The sequence below is a fragment of the Heteronotia binoei genome, chromosome 21, assembly GCF_032191835.1.
Source record: "Heteronotia binoei isolate CCM8104 ecotype False Entrance Well chromosome 21, APGP_CSIRO_Hbin_v1, whole genome shotgun sequence".
Classification (NCBI taxonomy): domain Eukaryota; kingdom Metazoa; phylum Chordata; class Lepidosauria; order Squamata; family Gekkonidae; genus Heteronotia; species Heteronotia binoei.
Window position 1 is genome coordinate 149,728,896 of NC_083243.1, and position 19,828 is coordinate 149,748,723.

At 40.1% G+C, this 19,828-nt stretch overlaps 1 protein-coding gene across 18 annotated transcripts in view; it reads right to left on the reverse strand.

Annotated features, from left to right (window-relative positions):
- SOX6 (SRY-box transcription factor 6) overlaps positions 1–19,828 on the reverse strand; it is an 841,142-nt gene that overhangs the window by 444,445 nt on the left and 376,869 nt on the right. For all 18 annotated transcript variants that reach the window (XM_060261709.1, XM_060261715.1, XM_060261714.1 and 15 more), the window contains one exon: positions 13,876–14,086. In XM_060261709.1, coding sequence (XP_060117692.1) covers positions 13,876–14,086 — 211 coding nt within the window. The remainder of the gene's footprint in view (positions 1–13,875; positions 14,087–19,828) is intronic.

The following is a 19,828-nucleotide window of genomic DNA, read 5'->3' on the forward strand; positions in this document are numbered from 1 at the left end:
GTAAACTGCTGGCTTTGTCAGCATGAGTTGTGTTGGTCCCTACAAATGTCAAATATAGGCGTTTTGCCTGAAAAGGCAGTTAGGTGAGCCACAGGTTCAAATTAGAGCAATTGTGCAAAGGTGTGATCTGGTTCAAGGACTGCCACAGATCACCAGTGTTGCTTGGTGCAGGCACTCAGGGTTTTCCTTCAAATGAGGGATATTGTCTGGGTTGCCTTTTTAGCACATTAGCAAGTCACCCTTGACACAGGTCTGAATCAGATCAATTTGGCAAGGATCAGCACTACAAAAACCTTCTGGTGGAGAAAAAACAAAGCGCACATAGACACTCCTGGGCCCGTATGATCCAAGCTTCTAAATCAAATAACCCAAAAACTTTTTATCATTTAATCAGGGCTGAGCTCCATACAGTGCCCCCAAGGATAACCTGCAATACTGGTCCTCAGCTTTGGAAACCTACATGATCTATTTGTGATCTATTTGTCTAAAACAAACCTACACATTCCTCTGAAGATTCAACTACAAAATCTCCCACCATAGCCACCATCTAAGGAAGCCAAGCTTTCATTCACCAAAGCTTGCTGGTAAAACAATTCCTGCCTTGCTATAGGCAGATAATACTGTCATCCTACCCCATCCACAAGTGGGCCTTAGGAGAGCACTCTATGCCTTTACTACATACTGCAAATAGGAGCCACTACCAAAAAACAAAAGTCTTCATCTTTACAAAAAAATAATCCATTGATGGCAAATAGAAATATTCAATAATATTGAACAAACAAAAGTCTTTAAATACCTTCATATATTCTTCCAGTAGTCTGGACATTAGAGAGCCCAGGCACTACAAGCCACAGAGACGGCCCACAGAGTCTCCTCCACCATTCAAAGGCCCTTTCTACATCAAGTTCTGCTCCACATTTTGCAAGCACTCGATCTGTCTGCTACAGATCCGCATCACCTAAATTGATTCTGCATTTAAAATATTGCTTCACACCTTCCTACAGAAAGTTTTATCAGTGGATTTTCACTTCTGTATTTGCATTGTTTAATGCACTTCTGGGTTCTAGTATGTGTGACTGTGAGAGCGGGGTGTGGGGGGGAGCCTGCAAGAGTCCTTCCCCCCCCCCCTAAGCAAGTAGTCAGCCAGCCAGCACTGTCAGGAGAAGATGTGTTTGTCTGTAAATGAGGGTGAGAGTGTTAGCAGAGGGAAGCTTGCATGAGTCCTTTTCCCTCTCAGAAATTGGCATACCAGCCAACATTGTCAGGAGAAGATGCATGTGTGCATTAATGAATGTAAGAGTGATTGGGGGGGGGGGGAGTCTATGAAAAAGCCCACAGGTAAAAAAAAGCTCACAGAAAAAAACCCACTGTCATAAGTGCTCACAGAAAAAAAGCCCACATGGAAAAATGTCCACACAGAAAAAGCCCATAAAGAAAAAATCCCACACAGAAAAAAGCCCACAGGGGGAAATACCATTTAAAGCACCATAGATATTTATAATTATGGATAACCATTCCTCTCCATTTATAATGAACAGATATTTACCTATATTTATGTTGTTATTTTAGGATTAAAATATGTCACATGCAACAATTTGCGTTGTGATTTTATCAAGTATAATTAAATGATAATTTGCCATGTTATTAATATATTAATTCATTACTATACAAAATTGGCCTGTATGAAGAGGGCTTAAAGCTCTTGAGTGTAAAGGTTTGGAAGGGAAAATGCAGGAAATAAAAGTGACCATTTTGTTATAAATGAACTTTATAAAGAAGGAAAAACAATAATAACAGAAACTGAACACTATATGGAAAGATTTTAAATAAAATTAAACATAAATGTATTAATTTACAATTTGTCAACCTTTTTAATGTTGGTATGAAGTAATTTCTAAAGTACTCCCTCGTATTCACAGCTTTTGAACAACTATATGGCTTAAAATGTTCAAATAATTAATATTATTTGCTTATTTTATTAAAAATTAAAACTATAAGATGACATTAAAATAAGTTGATTTCCTAGCTCAATTTCCCTTTACTTGTATTTTAACAAATACACTGTGGTAAACCCAGTGACCATGACAAAAGGCTACCTAACCCTAGTAATAAAAGCAACAATTATTTAAGAACAATAACAGCAACAACAACTCAGATATAATTCTTCATTGCAAATTAGCCAGTCTCCTTAAGTAATTAAGTTTATCTTCCACCTGCTCATATTGCTGTACAGAAGTGGCAACCATCTAATGTAGTGCCTCATATTTCCTCTTTTTCACCTCTAGGCGACCTGCCAGTGCATTAGCCAGTGTGGACTTTTTTCTGTATGGACTTATTCTGTGCAGGCTTTTTTCCATGTGGGCTTTTTTCCAGTTACTATAATGGGAGGGAGCATGTGTGAGTCTTTTTTCCCCTTAGCAAGTAACCAGTCAGCCAATGCTATCAGGAGGAGATCCATGTGTGTGTGTCTGTGTGTGAATGAGTGTGAGTTTTAGCCGGGGGGTAGCGGGGGGGGGGGAATCCGTACCAGTCCTTTTTCTCATCAGAAATTGGCTTGCCAGCCAGTGCCATCAGCAAAAGATGTGTGTGAATGAGTTGAAGAGTGGGAGTGCTGGCTGTATTGGTCTCAATAATGTCTGGGTTCCACTCCAAACAATAAAAAGAAAATATATAATTTCATCTAGGAAAACGTCTGCTACACAAAAATAGTAAAAACTAGTCCGAAAGTGACTCTTAAAGTAAACAATGCAAAGTTGGAGAAAATAATCAACAGGAGGTGGGAGGGTGAAAAGACAACAATGAAAAGTGGGACAGAACTTTGGGGAGGATTTTGAAAATGTGAAGGGAAAGCTCTACTGTTCAGACTTCAGTCCACATCTGGAAAGGGACCAAAATGTGGGGCTACAGCAGAGTAGAGGCAGTGTCAGCACATGTTTGCACAAAACAAAGCTAGAAGCTAGAAGAAGGTGCAAGGCAAGACAGAACTGTGGTAGGCAACACAGAAGGCCACTTTGGAATGCACACAAAGAAAGCAGCAAATGGCTGGTGTAGAAAGGGCATTCTACTTCACAAAAGGAGCCTCCTTTATCCCAGCAGCAATTAAGCCTCCTTTATCCCGGCAGGAAAGGTCCCATACAGTTCCCACCTCTGTCTTTACAAAGAAAAGGGCTTACTGGAAGTGGTACAATCCACGTTCCCATGATCGATCCTTGGAGTCCTGCAATTCAGGGCTTTTTTTGAGCAAGAACACAAGGGAATGCAGTTCCAGCTGGCTTGGTGTCAGGGAGTGTGGCCTAATATGCAAATGAGTTCCTGCTGGGCTTCCCCCCCCCCCCCCAAGCAACATATTTTCTGAACTTGGCTGTGGCTGTGCAATACATCAGAGGAGGAGGATGGAGTTGGGCACCTCTCAGTACATTGTATGCAGATGATGATAAGCAAGACCAGCAGAAAAAGTCTGGGGTAAGGATGGGACTACCCAACAAAGGAAATCATGGTCAGGCTGGCTGTCCATATAAATCTGCTAACATATTTAATATTATGATGCAGATCAATTTATTTAAAATAAACTAGCTAAGCCCAAACTATTGTCCTGTGTCTTCATTTACAGAGTACCTGGGACCTGGGCTTCAAAACTTTGTACATAGTAAGTATGGTATAAGATATAACTAATTATGTAAAACATATGTCTATTTGAAACATTCTGCTGTAGACCTGCATGGAGAAGATCATACATTTACTAAAGATAAAAACAATTGGAAGGCTTTATTTGTCTACTGCAGGGATGGGCAACAGGCAGTGAATGCCACACCAGAAATATATTATAAACCAGAGGGTCACAGCTAATTTGCATATGCTAGTTGCAACATGCATTCTCATGGATTGCTGCCTTGTCGTGGCGAGAGGGCTTGCACGGTTCAGTGAGGCTATGGGCTATGCCATGCAGGGCCACCCAAGATGGACAGGCCACAGCTGAGAACCTAGATTAAATGTGATCCACTGGAAAAGGAAATGGCAAACCACTCCAGTATCCTTGCCAAGAAAACTCCATGAACAGAAACAAAAGGCTAAAAGATATGGCGCTGGAAGATGAGCCTCTCAGGTCAGAAGATACCCAATATGCTACTGGGGAAGAGCGTTCAAGTAACCACAGAAAGAGTGAAGCGGCTGGGCCAAAGCCAAAAGGACACTCAGCTGTGGATGTGTCTGATGGTGAATGAACAGTCTGATGCTGCAAAGAACAATACTGCATCGGAACGTGGAATGTAAGATCTATGAATCAAGGTAAGCTAGATGTGGTCAAACAAGAGATGGCAAGACTGAACATTGACATCTTGGGAATCAGTGAACTAAAATGAATGGGAATGGGTGAATTTAACTAAGAGGATCATTACATCTATTATTGTTGCCAAAAGTCCCATAGAAGAAATGGTGTGGCCTTTATAGTTAACAAGAGAGTGAGGAAGGCAGCAATGGGATACAATCTCAAAAATGACAGAATGATCTCTGTCTGTATCCAAGGCAAACCATTCAATATCACAGTAATCCAAGTCTATGCCCCAGCCACTGATGCAGAAGAGGCTGAAGTGGACCAGTTCTATGAAGATCTACAACACCTTCTAGAATTAACACCAAAAAAAGATGTCCTCCTCATCATAGGGGACAAGAATGTCAAAATAGGAAGTCAAAAGGTGACCGGAACAACTGACATGTTTGGCCTTGGAGAACAAAATGAAGCCGGGCAAAGGCTAATAGAGTTTTGTCAAGAGAACAAGCTGGTCATAGTGAACACCCTCCTCCAACAACCTAAAAGGTGACTCTACACGTGGACATCACCTGATGGGCAACACATAAATCAGATTGATTATATACTCTGCAGTCAAACATGAAGACGCTCCTTACAGTCAGCAAAAACAAGACCTGGAGCTGACTGCGGCTCAGATCATGGACAAAGGGGACCCAATAGATGTTGTTTACCTTGACTTCCAGAAAGCTTTTGATAAAGTTCCTCATCAAAGGCTCCTTAGTAAGCTCGAGTGTCATGGAGTAAAACGACAGGTCCTCTTGTGGATCAAAAACTGGCTAATTAATAGGAAACAGACAGTGAGCATAAATGGGCAGTCTTTGCAGTGGAGGACGGTAAGCACTGGCGTGCTGCAGGGCTCAGTACTGGGTCCCATGCTCTTTAATTTGTTCATTAATTATTTGGAGTTGGGAGTAAGCAGTGAAGTGGCCAAGTTTGCAGAAGACACTAAATTGTTCAGGGTGGTAAGAACCAGAGAGGATTGTGAGGCACTCCAAAGGGAACTGTTAAAACTGGGTGAGTGGGCATCAACGTGGCAGATGAGGGTCAGTGTGGACAAGTGCAAAGTAACGCACATTGGAGCCTAAAATCCCAGCTACAAATACAAGTTGATGGGGTGTGAACTGGCAGAGACTGTCAGGCTCTGTAACTTTATCATACTGAAATTATAGAAATTATAGAATACTAACCAAATGGACTCTCCATACTAACCTACAGCCTTTTGTTATACTGTTATATTGTAGCTAGCATGCATATCAAAGGGGGGACGCTTGAAGTGCTAACTTTGTTTAGGTTGTAAAGGGAGCAAAGGAATGTGACCGTTAATAGATACCACCGCTGGCCAGCATCTTCCCAGAGGCAACGAGATAAGCAGAAGCTCTCGTGTGAAAGTTTGCACCTTCACTCCCTGTTGTTTGAAAATAGTGTCTTTGTTTAGATATCGCTTTGATGCAGATTCCATAAGACTAAGAGTCACCCATTCCAAGGTATTAGTCTCAACTTTTGTTTCCAACTATGAGTTTCCAATAAAGTATTACATTGTCTCAATGAATACAGCCTTGAGTCTTCATCGCCTGACAGAGACTGACCAAGAGAGAGATCTTGGGGTCGTGGTAGATAACTCACTGAAAATGTCAAGACAGTGTGTGGTTGCAATAAAAAAAGCTAACGCCATGCTGGAAATGATTAGGAAGGGAATTGAAAACAAATCAGCCAGTATCATAATGCCCCTGTATAAATTGATGGTGTGGTCTCATTTGGAATACTGTGTACAATTCTGGTCACCACACCACAAAAAGGATATTATAGCATGGAAAAAGTCCAGAAAAGGGCAACTAGAATGATTAAATATTTGGAACACTTTCCCTATGAGGAAAGGTTAAAACGCTTGGGACTCTTTAGCTTGGAGAAACGTCAACTGCGGGTGACATGATAGAAGTTTACAAGATTATGCATGGGATGGAGAAAGCAGAGTAATAAGTACTTTTCTCCCTTTCTCACAATACAAGAACTCGTGGGCATTCAATTAAATTGCTGAGCAGTCGGGTTAGAACAGATAAAAGGAAGTACTTCTTCACCCAAAGAGTGATTTACATGTGGAATTCACTGCCACAGGAAGTGGTGGCAGCTACAAGCATAGACAGCTTCAAGAGGGGATTGGATAAAAATATGCAGCAGAGGTCCATAAGTGGCTATTAGCCACAGTATATTATTGGAACTGTCTGGGGCAGTGATGCTCTGTATTCTTGGTGTTTTGTGTGTGGGGGGGGGGGGGTTGCAAAGTGGAAGGGCTTCTTGTGAACCTTCTGATGGCACTTGCGGGTTTGTTTTTTTTTTTTTTTTGCCACTGTGTGACACAGAGTGTTGGCCTGGATGGGACATTGGCCTGATCCAACACAGCTTCTCTTATGTTCTTATGTTCTAAAATTCAGGCTTAAACTGAAGAAAACTGGGGAAGCCATTAGGCCATTCAGGTTTGACCTTGATCACATCCCTTATGAATATACAGTGGAGGTGAAGAATAGGTTTAAGGAACTAGAGTTGATAGAGTACCTGAAGAACTATGGACGGAGGTTTGTGACATTGTACAGAAGGCAGCAACCAGCACCATCACAAAGAAAAAGAAATGCAAGAAAGCAAAGTGGCTGTCTGACAAGGCTTTACAAATAGCTGAGGAAAGGAAAGCGAAAGGCAAAGCTGAAAAGAAAAAATTCACCCAACTGAATGCAGATTTTCAGAGAACAGCAAGGAGAAATAAGGAGGCCTTCCTGAAGGAACAATGCAAAGCAATAGAGGAAAATAATAGAATGGGAAGGACAAGAGATCTCTTCAAGAAAATTGGAGAAATCAAGGGAATGTTTCGTGCAAAGATGGCCATGATAAAGGACAAAAATGGTAGGGACCTAACAGATGCAGAAGAGATCAGGAAGAGGTGGCAAGAATACACAGAAGAATTATACAAGAAGGATCTCAATGTCCCGGACAACCATGACAGTGAAATCAATGACCCTGAGCCGGACATCCTGGAGTGTGAACTCAAATGGGCTTTAGAAAGCATTACTAACAACAAAGCTAGTGGAGATGATAGTATCCCAGTTGAGCTATTCAAAGTCCTAAAAGATGATGCTGTTAAAGTGATGCACACATTATGTCAACAAATTTGGAAAACTCAACAGTGGCCACAGGATTGGAAAAGATCAGTTTATATTCCAATCCCAAAGAAGGGTAATGCCAAGGAATGTTCAAACTATTGCACCACTGAACTCATTTCACATGCCAGCAAGGTCATGTTAAAGATCCTACAAGCTAGGCTTCAGCAGTATGTAGATCGGGAACTACCAGAAGTTCAAGCTGGGTTTTGGAGAGGTAGAGGAACTGGAGATCAAATTGCCAACATTCGCTGGATTGTGGAGAAAGAACGGGAGTATCAGGAAAATGTCTATTTCTGTTTCATTGACTATGCTAAAGCCTTTGATTGTGTGGATCACAACAAACTGTGGCAAGTCCTTAAAGAGATGGGAGTACCAGACCACCTCATATGTCTCCTGAGAAACCTGTATAAAGGTCAAGAAGCAACGGTCAGAACGGGATATGGAACAACAGATTGGTTTAAAATAAGAAAAGGAGTTCGACAAGGATGTATATTGTCACCCTGCTTATTTAATTTATATGCAGAGTACATCATGCAGAATGCTGGCCTGGATGGAGCAGAAGCCGGAATTAAGATTGCCGGGAAAAACATCAACAAACTCAGATATGCAGATGACATTACCCTAATGGCAGAAAGTGAGGAGGACCTAAAGAACCTCTTGTTGAAGATGAAAGAGGAGAGCACAAAAGTAGGCTTGAAACTCAACATCAAAATAACTAAGATCATGGCATCCGGCCCCATCACACCTTGGCAAATAGAAGGGGAAGACATGGAAGTAGTGACAGACGTCACATTTCTGGGATCCAAGATTGCTGCAGATGGTGACTGCAGCCATGAAATTAAAAGACATTTGCTCCTTGGGAGGACAGCTATGGCAAACCTGGGCAGTATAATAAAAAGTAGAGACATCACCCTGCTAACAAAAGTCCGGATAGTCAAAGCAATGGTATTCCCAGTAGTAATGTATGGCTGTGAGAGCTGGAACATAAGGAAGGCTGAGCGCAGAAGAATAGATGCTTTTGAGATGTGGTGCTGGAGAAGACTCTTGAGAGTCCCTTGGACTGCAAGATCAAATCAGTCAGTCCTAAGGGAAATCAACCCTGAGTGTTCCCTGGAAGGTCAGATGCTGAAGCTCAAATACTTTGGCCACCAAATGAGAAGGGAGCACCCACTGGAGAAGATCCTGATGCTGAGAAAGACAGAAGACAAAAGAAGAAGAGGACAGCAAAAGATGAGATGGCTGGACACCTTTACTGATGTAACTAACACGAATTTGAGCAGACTTCGGAGGATGGTGGAAGACAGGAGGGCCTGGCGTGACTTTGTCCATGGGGTCGCAAAGAGTTGGACTCGACTGTGAGACTGAACAACAACAACAAAGTTGCAACAACTGGCCTAGTTTCCATAACATTTCATGAAATTCAAAGGTGAAAAGCTACGGTTGTTAGTCCTGCTACCCTTATCTTTTTCCTCCTGAAACTGGCAATTCAAAAGGTGAGAAATTCAGCTACATTTCACTTCAAGAAAGCCCAAATGTGCATCAAGGATGCATATGAGCTCCTCCAATTTATAGATTAGATTACGAAATTAATGCCAAGACACTAAGAAAATATAATTCATCTTCAAACCACACGGCCCTTGGTAAGAGTACAGTCAGTTTCTGTTACCTGACTGATCAGTATTATTCCCAGTTGTTTATATCAGTGATACTCAAACTTTAGCGACCTAAGAAGGCTTCTTTCTATTTCTTTATTTGCAGCATTTCTGCTATCCATCCTTAAGCATAAAACAAGCAGCACAACAACCTGCCAATATAAACAACGTTATTCTAAACAATTGGTTTTTGCATATCCTGAGGAATGATAAAAAATATGGATGAACCTTCCTGAACTGAAAGTTAACATTGTCCAGAGTCAGTCTGCTCTCACCAGGACCCCTAGACATCAGTCAGCCCCCTTCCAAATTCACTTCAAGCCAGCAATGGCCTACAGAAACCTCCATCCTCTAGTGTCCTCAAAACAATATAGTGAGAATCACAACTACAGTTCAAAAGCAAAAGATTTATATAGTCTGTATATGACCTATAAGGTTGGGCTTCAGAAGATAGCTGACTCTGAAAGTAACAACAAAAAAGACTCTGTCGAAAATACTAATAAGCCTCATCTCCTTACTGAAACGGGCTGTATAGTACAAAACCCATATTGCACAAAACCTAAAAATCCAATGTTAAAATAAAAACTACCATTCATTATTATTCCTTATTGGTGAGGACTGAAGTTTATTTCTATCGTGAAATCCTTCGAATTAGCATGAAAACTAAGTGACTTTAATACCTGAAATAATGACTGTAATAATTATATATTTTTATTTACTTATGATATTTATAAGGGCCACCAAGGCAGCTAACAGATTTAAAAATGTACATAATAAAAACACATCTTAAAATGGTTAAAACAACAAAAGCCCAGATAATTAAAACCAAGCTAAAATACACATTCAAAACATAAAAATAACAAGTAAAACATATGACAGGGAAGCAGGATCATTGAACGAGCATCACATGAAACAAAAAAAAAGCCTCTATCTACTGGAGGAAGAAAGCAACAGAACTCTGCCTTTCTGGGGATAGAGTTCCAGAGTTTTGTTGCCATGACTGGGAGGTCCTCTCCCAGGTTGTCACCTGGCTAATCTGAGAAAGAAGGGGCACCCAAAACAGGGCTTCAGAAGATAACCATGGCATTCAGGAAGGTTTAATTTAATTCAATTTGCGATTTATACCATGCCCTATCCCGCAAAGCAGGCTCAGGGAGGCTTACAACATTAAAACAATAAATAAAACATATCAGATTAAACACAACAAATTTAAAATATCTCATAAACATAATACATACAGATTAAAATAGAAGACCATAACTCCAGCAATAGTACAGCCTGAGGCCATAGTTCAGCAGTTGGTACAACTTCAGCTAATTAACACCACTTAGCACAGCTTCAGGTCATTGACACCACTTAAGGTTGTAACTCAGATCCTTGACCCAACTCAAGCACATGGATAGTAAAGTGCTGGGGGAAGGTTTCAGAGGATACCCAGTAGATTAAAAGCCTAGTGGAAGAGCTCTGTCTTACAGGCCCTGCAAAACTTAGGTGTGTCCCCCAGGGCCTGGATCTCCAACAGGAGCTCATTCCATCAGGTAAGGGCCCAGATTGAAAAGGCCTTTGCCCTCGTTGAGGCCAACCAGGCAGGATCAGGGATCACAAGAAGATGTTGTGTAGATGATCTCAAAGCCTGGGGGGGGGCTCATATGGGGAGAGGTAGTCCCAAAGATATGGGGAGAGGTGGTTGATTAGGAAGTAGGGCAGGTATTCTGGTTGCAAACCATATATGGCTTTAAACATTAACACTAGCATCATGAATTGTGCCCAGATTAAGACCAGAAGCAGCTGTAGATGAGCCAAGACTGTAGCAGTATGATCCCTGTGACTTATTCCAGTCAACATACTTGCTACAGCATTCTGTACCAGCTGAGATTTCCAAATACTTTTGAAAGGCAGCCCCACACAGAGTGCATTTCAGTAATCAAATCTAGATTTCTAATTACCTTTTTGGTGTAATTCAACCAACCACTGGAATGTATGCAGTGGCTAAGAGAATGTATTATTATTTTGGAGGTTCTCTATCTTTTCCCTGCCACAAACCCATCTGCAGCCCAGCATCTGTAATATGGATTGAATAATTTTAACCTAGTTACAGAGCTGTTTTAAGTAGCAATGGGCATGAACTGGCCGATGAACTATTTTTGGTCTGTTTGTGGTTCACAAAGCAATGTTCACAAACTGAAGAATTGCCACAAACTTCTAAGAATTTTGGTGCAGTTTGTGGTGGTTCATGGCAGTTCATGAAGAGCAAAAAGCAGGAGCTCCCCGTCACTCAGCTGGAAGTCATTTAAACCAAGCAGCTGAGCAGTGGTCCCTGCCACTCATGTGTTTGGAAACCCCTGCTTTCTGCTCTGAGCAGCTTTTTTGCTTTCAGCTCTCCGCGAAAAACCACAGGGACCAAAAAGCAGGGATGTAAACTATAAATGGCTTTTAAAATTATTGCTGATTCTGCACAATGTTGCTGATTCAGGCTGCCATTGGTTCATCCAGATGGCAGCCTGAATTATATACAACAGTGGAAGACCATTATATGCACTGCACAGGTGGTAAGCCTCAGTTTCACCATTTTATAAATCTCAGTAGTATGAAATGTTTGTTGCACTTTGCATAGAAAAACTGGTAGGAAAACCAGGAATTACAGCTTCATCTTTGCCAATAATTTCAATATTTAGCAGTGTGATACTTTATAATCATGGACAACCAAAGGACTACAATGTATACCTAATGAATTGGTAGAAATATACTCCGTTAAAGATGTGTATATGCACTTTTCCTTTATGCGTGAGAGTACCTTTAATTGCAATTAAAATTTAAATCAGCTGCAGCTAGAGTTACCAGCTTTAAAGTGTGGCCTAGAGTTCTCCCAGAATTAGACCAGATCTGCAGAGTACTATGACAGTTCCCATAGGGGAAATGGCAGCTTTGGATGGTAGTCTATGCAAAATAGAAGTCTTAGATTGACATCACATCCTTGTTGTGCTCTGTTCCCTATCCAGACTCTCTCCTCTTCAGGCACTGCCTCCAAATATCCAGAAATTTCCCAAACTGGAGTTTGCAACTCTAGCCATAGCACAAGCTAATAAAGTGGAAGGGCAGAAGACACACAAGAATTTGTATGGAAAGTAAATAGCAGTGCAACCGTAACAGCACTTCCATGGGAGTAAGCCCCATTAAATATACCTTAGTAGAATTCAGAGTAGACCCACTTAGGATTGCTCTGTAAATCATTCTTTGAAATATTAGATTCACGTCCAGTAGCACCTCAAAAGTGCTACCAACAAAAGTTTTCACAATATACAAGAGTCTGAACTTCCTTCAAGCTTTGACTCTCTAAAGATTATACCTGAAAACCTTGTTGGTTTTTAAGTGCTACTGGACTCAAATCTAGCTTTTTTACTGCAGGCCAACATGCCTCCCTCTGAAACTCTCTTTGAAACATAAATCTTAAATACCTTGGCATACATACTGCTATTCAAGGTGTATTAAAGAAAACTTGCACTATGATCAACAAAAAAATTATGTCATCTCAGTAAAAGATGAGCCCAAACAAAACTAAAATTTAAAATAGTTTCCTTTAGCGTAGCCATCAAACTAAAGCAAGAAACTTTTTTTAAAAAGAAAAAGAAAAAGAAAAAAATAAACTTCAAAATTCTAAGTCTGTAGACAGATGGCTGCAAAAAAATCTGGGACATTATCACTGTGGAGAAGCTTAAGACACCTATATAAAACATATTTGTCATATAAAAATCAAGCCAAGAAATGAATGTAGAATCTGTCATGGATCTACTTCTACATATAGCTTTTTCTCATTTTTAGCTACTCTGCTGAATCAATTTTAGAATTGCAAAGTTTTAACTTTTACAATCTGAATATTCCCATTCTCAAACCACTAAAATGTATAGGCCCGTCATGGAAGTGGCAAGGAGAAAGTCTCTCCTGACTCACTTGGAGCAGCTTCGGACAAGCCAGCAGAGACTCCCCCCAATACTGTTATCTGTGGCTCACACAGAGTAGCTCTGTGCAAGCCAGCACACTGTCCCCCTACAGCTGGGGGGACGGAAGTATGCTGGCTTCCCTGGAGCTACTCCAGGTGAACCACAGAGAGCCGTGGCAGTGGGGAGTTTCTGCTGGCTTGCCCAGAGCTGCTCCAAGTGAGTCTGCAGAGACTTTCTGTCAGCTACTTCCATGACAGATCCAATGCAACCCAGGGGCTTTGCTGATGCCAGTGGCATACCTTGCTGAGCTCCTAGGCTATGCAACTGCCACTGGGCCAAGCACAGCTCCCAGGCTGTTACCACCACTGCTGGACCCAGTGCAAGACCCACTGCTACTCAGAACAGCAGCAGGAGAAAAGTCAAATAAAATTGCCCATCAAACCAGTTTGAATGTTAGTTAGCTTGATCCTATTATTGTGTATAAAAAGTAATTCCAATGTTGGGTCAGAATGCAAGAAGCAAGTTTTCTCAACTAGATCTTTCATGGATCTTTCAGTACTAATAATTAAAACTGAAATCCCTTCTCAAATAAACAACTGTTTTCTTAAAATAATATATCTGCAAGCTGTTCAGCATATTGTTCACAAAACCAGATATTACATTAACCAATTTAAGGTAAATGCTTATGTAGCAAGGTTTCAGATATTTTAATTATAATAATTCAAAATTGAGAGTTCAATACTGCATTGCTATGGCCTCAAATATTTATTATTTAAAGAATGAAAGCTACATAAAGGAAAGAGATCAGAAAATGCTTTGTCCAGACATACCCTCCTGTTCAGTTCTGGTCATTTCCTCTAACTTCTTTTGTTTCAGTGTGTCCACCACATCGGCAAGGCTTCCTTTGCGGCGTTCTGGAGTTCCAAAATTAACACTGGTCATTAGGTCACTGCGCTCGCGACCTCCTTCTTCGGGCTTATGTGGTGAGGTAGAAGTATTTCGGAAGGAATATAAGGAACATAACTTATTACTTTCTGCGTCCTGTAAGAAATAAACACAATAATTTAAGAATAAACACTTCATATGCCTGAAAATTGTATTAATTTATTATAGCAATTGAACATTTGGTAATATTAGAGATGAACCAGGACAGTCGTTTTAATTTCATTTTTACTTTCATTATTGTGGGGAAATGAACACCATTATTGTCTTTTGAACTGTTCACTGCACATCCAAAAAGCAAACAAAATGTTGGAGGTTTTCAGAACTTTTGATGACAAATGGACTTATGAATTTTTGGCAGTCTCTTCTCTCGTTTGGTGTAGTGGTTAAGTGTGTGGACTCTTATCTGGGAGAACTGGGTTTGATTCCCCACTCCTCCACTTGCACCTGCTAGCATGGCTTTGGGTCAGCCATAGCTCTGGCAGAGGTTGTCCTTGAAAGGGCAGCTGCTGTGAGAGCCTTCTCCAGCCCCACCCACCTCACAGGGTGTCTGTTGTGGGGGAGGAAGGTAAAGGAGATTGTGAGCCGCTCTGAGACTCTTCGGAGTGGAGGGCGGAATATAAATCCAATATCTTCTTCATCTTCTTCTCCACTTGTAATGACTTCTGACAGCCATCTGCAAAAACTTATTCTCGATTGTCTATTCTGACCTAAGGATAAACACTGTAAAATTAAATTCTTCTAGGGCTATGAAAGTTAATTGAGCTAAGAAAGGTGTATATCTGTATAGAATTGTACTGACGACAATCTCTTATCCTAGATTTCTTCCCCAAGTCCTGCAGCAAACAGGAATCAAACCTAACATTAAGGAACTGGCAATGGCCACCAGGCATTAACGGCTAATTGCATGAATGCTGAGATTGGTGTTTCATACAAATATATCATAAATGTATCTATATAAATAAAGTTGCAGTGTTTGGAGTCCTGTTCTGTGTCCTACTTTTTAGCTGTGGCTCAGAGTGGAGTATTTGATAATAATGTTGCACACTTGATGGATAGACTCAACAGAACTACTGCTTAGGCAGATTGCTTTTATATCCTTTTTTTGTAAGCTATTCCCCACTCTATGTAACTGATAACCATTATGCCGTAAGCTCACTACAGTCCCTATACAATACAGGGGTGTCGAACTTATTTGTTATGAGGGATGGATCTGACATAAATGAGACTTTGTTGGGCTGGGTCATGTGTGTCATAAAATGTAATGCCAGGTAGCAAAGATACAAATTTTGTAAAGGATGCAAACACAAAGATTTTGTATCTCTCCCATGTGATCAAGGGAACTGGGCAAAGGAAGCTCTGGCTCCTTCCCTCCATCCCCAGGGGATGAAGAGGGGACGGAACCTCAGCAAATAGAAGGAAAAGAAGTTTGGCCCAGTAGCTCTGCTGTGTGACTGAGAAAGCCTGGCAAAGCAAGCTCTCCCTCCCCCCTTCCTTCACAAGGAAGGAGCCTCAACCAATGGAAAAAATAGAGACTTTGCTCTGTAGCTCCTGTGTGACTGAGCAAGCCTGGCAAGCAAGTTATGAAATAGAAGGCAGCAAGAGAGAGGGAGAAGAAAGCAGACTTGCTCACAGGCCTGATTGGAACCCTCTGGGGCCTGATCCGGCCCCCAGGCTGCACATTTGACACCCCTGCAGTAATATACACTAGATACACCTATGGTGTATCATTTTGCCAATAGCTAAAAAATGTCACCATTCCCTAGATACTTATATAAATCACCCCAGGGATGAGGGTTGCATGGCTCTGTGTGAGCTGTGAATAGTGGACTTGGATAAAAAACAGAGAAATGTTAGATGTTATTTCAGTTTACTTGCTATTTCATTAAACTTTTCCCCCATGAAGCATGCTCATTTTGAAATGAAAACTGAAACTCAAGACAATTCAGCTCAGCTGTAATGAAATATTTCAAGGAGCATACCCTAGCAGCATGCCAGGCAGCTTTGTTTTTGAGTTCTAAGCAAAATGGTATATTAAAAACCCCAAAGCCTACAATAATTTTCCCAGTTAGCTAAGGCCCAAAATAGGGTTTCAAATTAACACTGTTTTCATGTCACAGAACAATTTTAATTTTTGTTTAAATATTTGTTCAACATCAAATTATGTGAAGGAAAACTATGTTCATAAATTTCTGTAATCAATAGTGAAGTTCTTCAAACATTTTCTACCCATGGAAAAAACACAGACCATTCCCTTGAAGTCATAAGCTTTTCACAATTTAAAAACATTAACAAAGTTATGTATTAAAATGCTTACAATCTGTCTTTCAACTGAAAGTTAAACAAGGTGGCTAACCATAGTTTCAGAAGCACCACAACACAAAATGAAAACAAATTGGTACAGCAGATACTAAAAGGAACAGCAGTACTGTTTATGGTCCTGTTAAAGTAACTGGAGTTTACTGTTTATCCAGTGTTATGTTAAACTTACATTAATGCCATTCCAGGAGCCATATAAATATTCAAGGCCACATTTAAGTCAAACCTTATATTTGTCGTTGTGGATTTTTGTTTTGTTATAACCTTTATTAAACAAATAACCTGAACCTTCCTGGATTATAGCTGGTTCAATCCTGCTTCACAAACTGAACACCATCATAATGATTTTTGAACATTTACATATAACTGCAAGTATACTTTCTTATACATTAAGTAGCTGTAATTCTGTAGGGTTGTCAACAACCTGGAAATGAAAATGCCCTGTGTCCCTTTAACAGAGGATTAATAGGATGTTATTTACCATGCCGTGAGTAAATTGCAAGGTGAATTTCCACACATTAAGCCTGCATTGAAGAGACAGGACATTATTTTTCCATGTCTGTGGGCAAACTTATCTATACCCCATGTGCTACATTCATGAACATAAATGTATGGCTCTTAAGCCATAATGTGAGATGCAGACATTACAAATGCAGTGACACAAATTTAAACATCACTGATTTTACTGCAATATTGTCTCTGTTCTCGTTTGCATTTTTGAATGACCAATGTATTTTCATAGTTTATGGCTCCTTGAAAATTACTGAATAAAATTTTTCTTCTGCTGCTGTGCTTCAATGTAGCTGCATGGAACCCATGGATATGAAAGGCAAGGGGGAGCATTGCTAGGTAGACACATGTTGCAATGTTTGTGCATATTCTTTTCCACTAAAGCATTCAGTAGTCAAGGCACCATTCTCCAGAGCTAATATATGTTAACTTAATTTAATATTAATATTTATTTGGTAAGGCTTTCCCCTAACTTCAAAAGGGATCCATTCTCAGCTACTGGTGGTTCACAGGCCACAGTTTGGAAATTATAAGAGTAGTGCCTATGTATTTTATTCTGTGATTCTAGATATAAACACAATTATTTTTTAAAATCTTGGAATGATGGTTTCAATGATGATTTTTTCCCCTTCCACATTTTACTGAAAATGTTCATTACAGATCATGTTATCACATTGCCATTTTTGGATTATAATATCGAAAAATAAACATCCCATGGATATAATCATGGGTCAAACTGAAAGTCCCTAATATATTTTGATAAGATTAGCTGTTGACAACACAGGAAGGCATGCATTCTCACTATCAGGTTGTGGAAATTAAAGAGTGCCCTTGTCAAATATGACAACAAGCAATGGGCAACTGTGGTTACCAAGGATCGTTGTTTGCAGAGACTATGTTGGTAACAAATCATCATTCACAGGTACAATATATATTTAGGATGGCATTGCTGCCATAATCTACAAGGGAGGTAGCATGTATCAATGCTGCAAATATATTTTAAGCAGGTGATTAAGAACGAAAATGTGTGTGTTCCAGAGAAAACACTTAGCCATTCAACATGGTTTTGCATAACTTATGCAAAATTTCCACAATTCCCTTGTTGCTTTTAATCATTTTATTTTTGGAAGACTGGGATTTCTTCCCATGGTGGAGAAACTTCAGAGAAGTGCACTCAAGACCCACTGAAATGAACAAAATGTCAGCAATTAACTAGGTACTTATTTCAGTGGAACAAGAGTGCTTAATTACCTTTGGATAGCATCCTTTGCTTTGGTAAAGTGGAAAGGACTGGGAACCAAAGTTTTCAGTGGAAAATGACCCTTTTCTTTTGATAGGATTAGCAAAAATGACCATTTGCTAATTTGCACCTGTATTTTCACATCACATTTATATGAACATTGTTATGTTAAAAACTACAGGCAGAGAAAGGAGAATATTTCCTACACTTTCTACAGGTACTAGTAAAGGTTTCCATAGGGGCTAGAAAGGAAAGTGCATTAGGAGGAGTAAGAATCACAGCAAGAATCCAAGGCCTGCTTTTCAACATATTCAAGATTTAAGTTGCCAAATAGAATTATAAAAATATGGTTATTTTTTTACTTTTATATTCCTAATCCTCTATTTTCTCTAAATGATGCCTATGTAATGGTCAAAATCTACTGTTACTCTACAGAACAAGCATCTTCATTCTTAAAACAGAACACCAAAGCCACAATTTCCACCTTGTAGCCTATGCAGCATTATTCTATGTCTTGAATATCTGATCTGGCATATGGTTCTCCTAGGCTTGCCAGCCCCTAAGTCCCAGCAGAGAATCCCCTCAGTTTTACAGGCTCCTTCCCACCGCCAGCCAGCTGGCCAGCAGGGGAGAGCCCTGCCTCACCATGTGCCTTTAAATTTGTGCAGGCTTAAAAGAAACCAGCATACTGCCTGTGTTTTGGACCGTGTGTGTGCTTTTAAATCTGAACAAGAGGAGACCTGAATGTGTGGAGTGAGAAGGCAAAGCCATGTGAATTTGTGAAGCATGTGAGAAAGTAAGAGACACAAGCAGAGTCCCTCTGTTTGGTTTGAGGAAAACACTGCCTAGGCTGCTCTGCTTTCATTTCCCTGTCAGTCTGAAGAAGTTGGTTGAACTATAGTAGATGTTTACATTCAGCTACTCAGAGAAGTAAATTGTCCCAGTGAGATCACAAAAGTGTGTGAGTGTGCTGTGTTTATTTTGACTGCTTAATGAGTGTGTGTGCGTGCATGTTCACTTTTATTTTGTGGAACTGCAGCTGCTGGGGGATGAAGAAATGAAGACTGCATTCAGGGAGATTGCACTGCTGTATTTTTATTTATTTTAGGGAATGAGAAAGTCTCCTGGCTCTACCCCCAAAGTCCCCAGATATTTTCTATTTTGGACCTGGCAACCCTAGGTTCTTCCTAGCCTTGCTAGTTTTTGTATCAATGTTACCAGAGATTCCTAAATCAAGTAAAATTTGTTTTCTGTTTGTGGCAACTTGCAACTCAGGGTAAACCAAAAGGAGTTTCATCAATATGGTGTCAGTTTACAAGGAGGTGGAAGTTGATGTAGGGACAAAATTATCAGAATAGTCCAAAGCTCTGCAGATGTCTTATTTTTTTGAATTATCAATTTCGTGTAGGAACCAGATGTTGTACTTACCCATAAAATCCCTGTTTCCTGAAGAAGACAGGCACATAATCAAAGATGCTTGTCCTTTTTAAGACAAAGGTCAGGAGATGTAAGCTAATTTATCTCTATTCATGTAGATCATGTCAAGAAAGATTTTTTTTTTTCATCTTAGTATTTTCTTCCATATATGTTGACTAAACTCTGCCATATAATGCTAGGTCTTTTCATCCCCGCTTAAAATAAAATGTGTGAATGATATAGCAAGACCCTCATTTCTGTTATTTGAAATGTGTTGGATCCATTATCAAAGCAATCTCAACACAAAATGGTTCAGAGAATAATGGGCACTGTCTCCTTTTGACATTTAAGAGCAC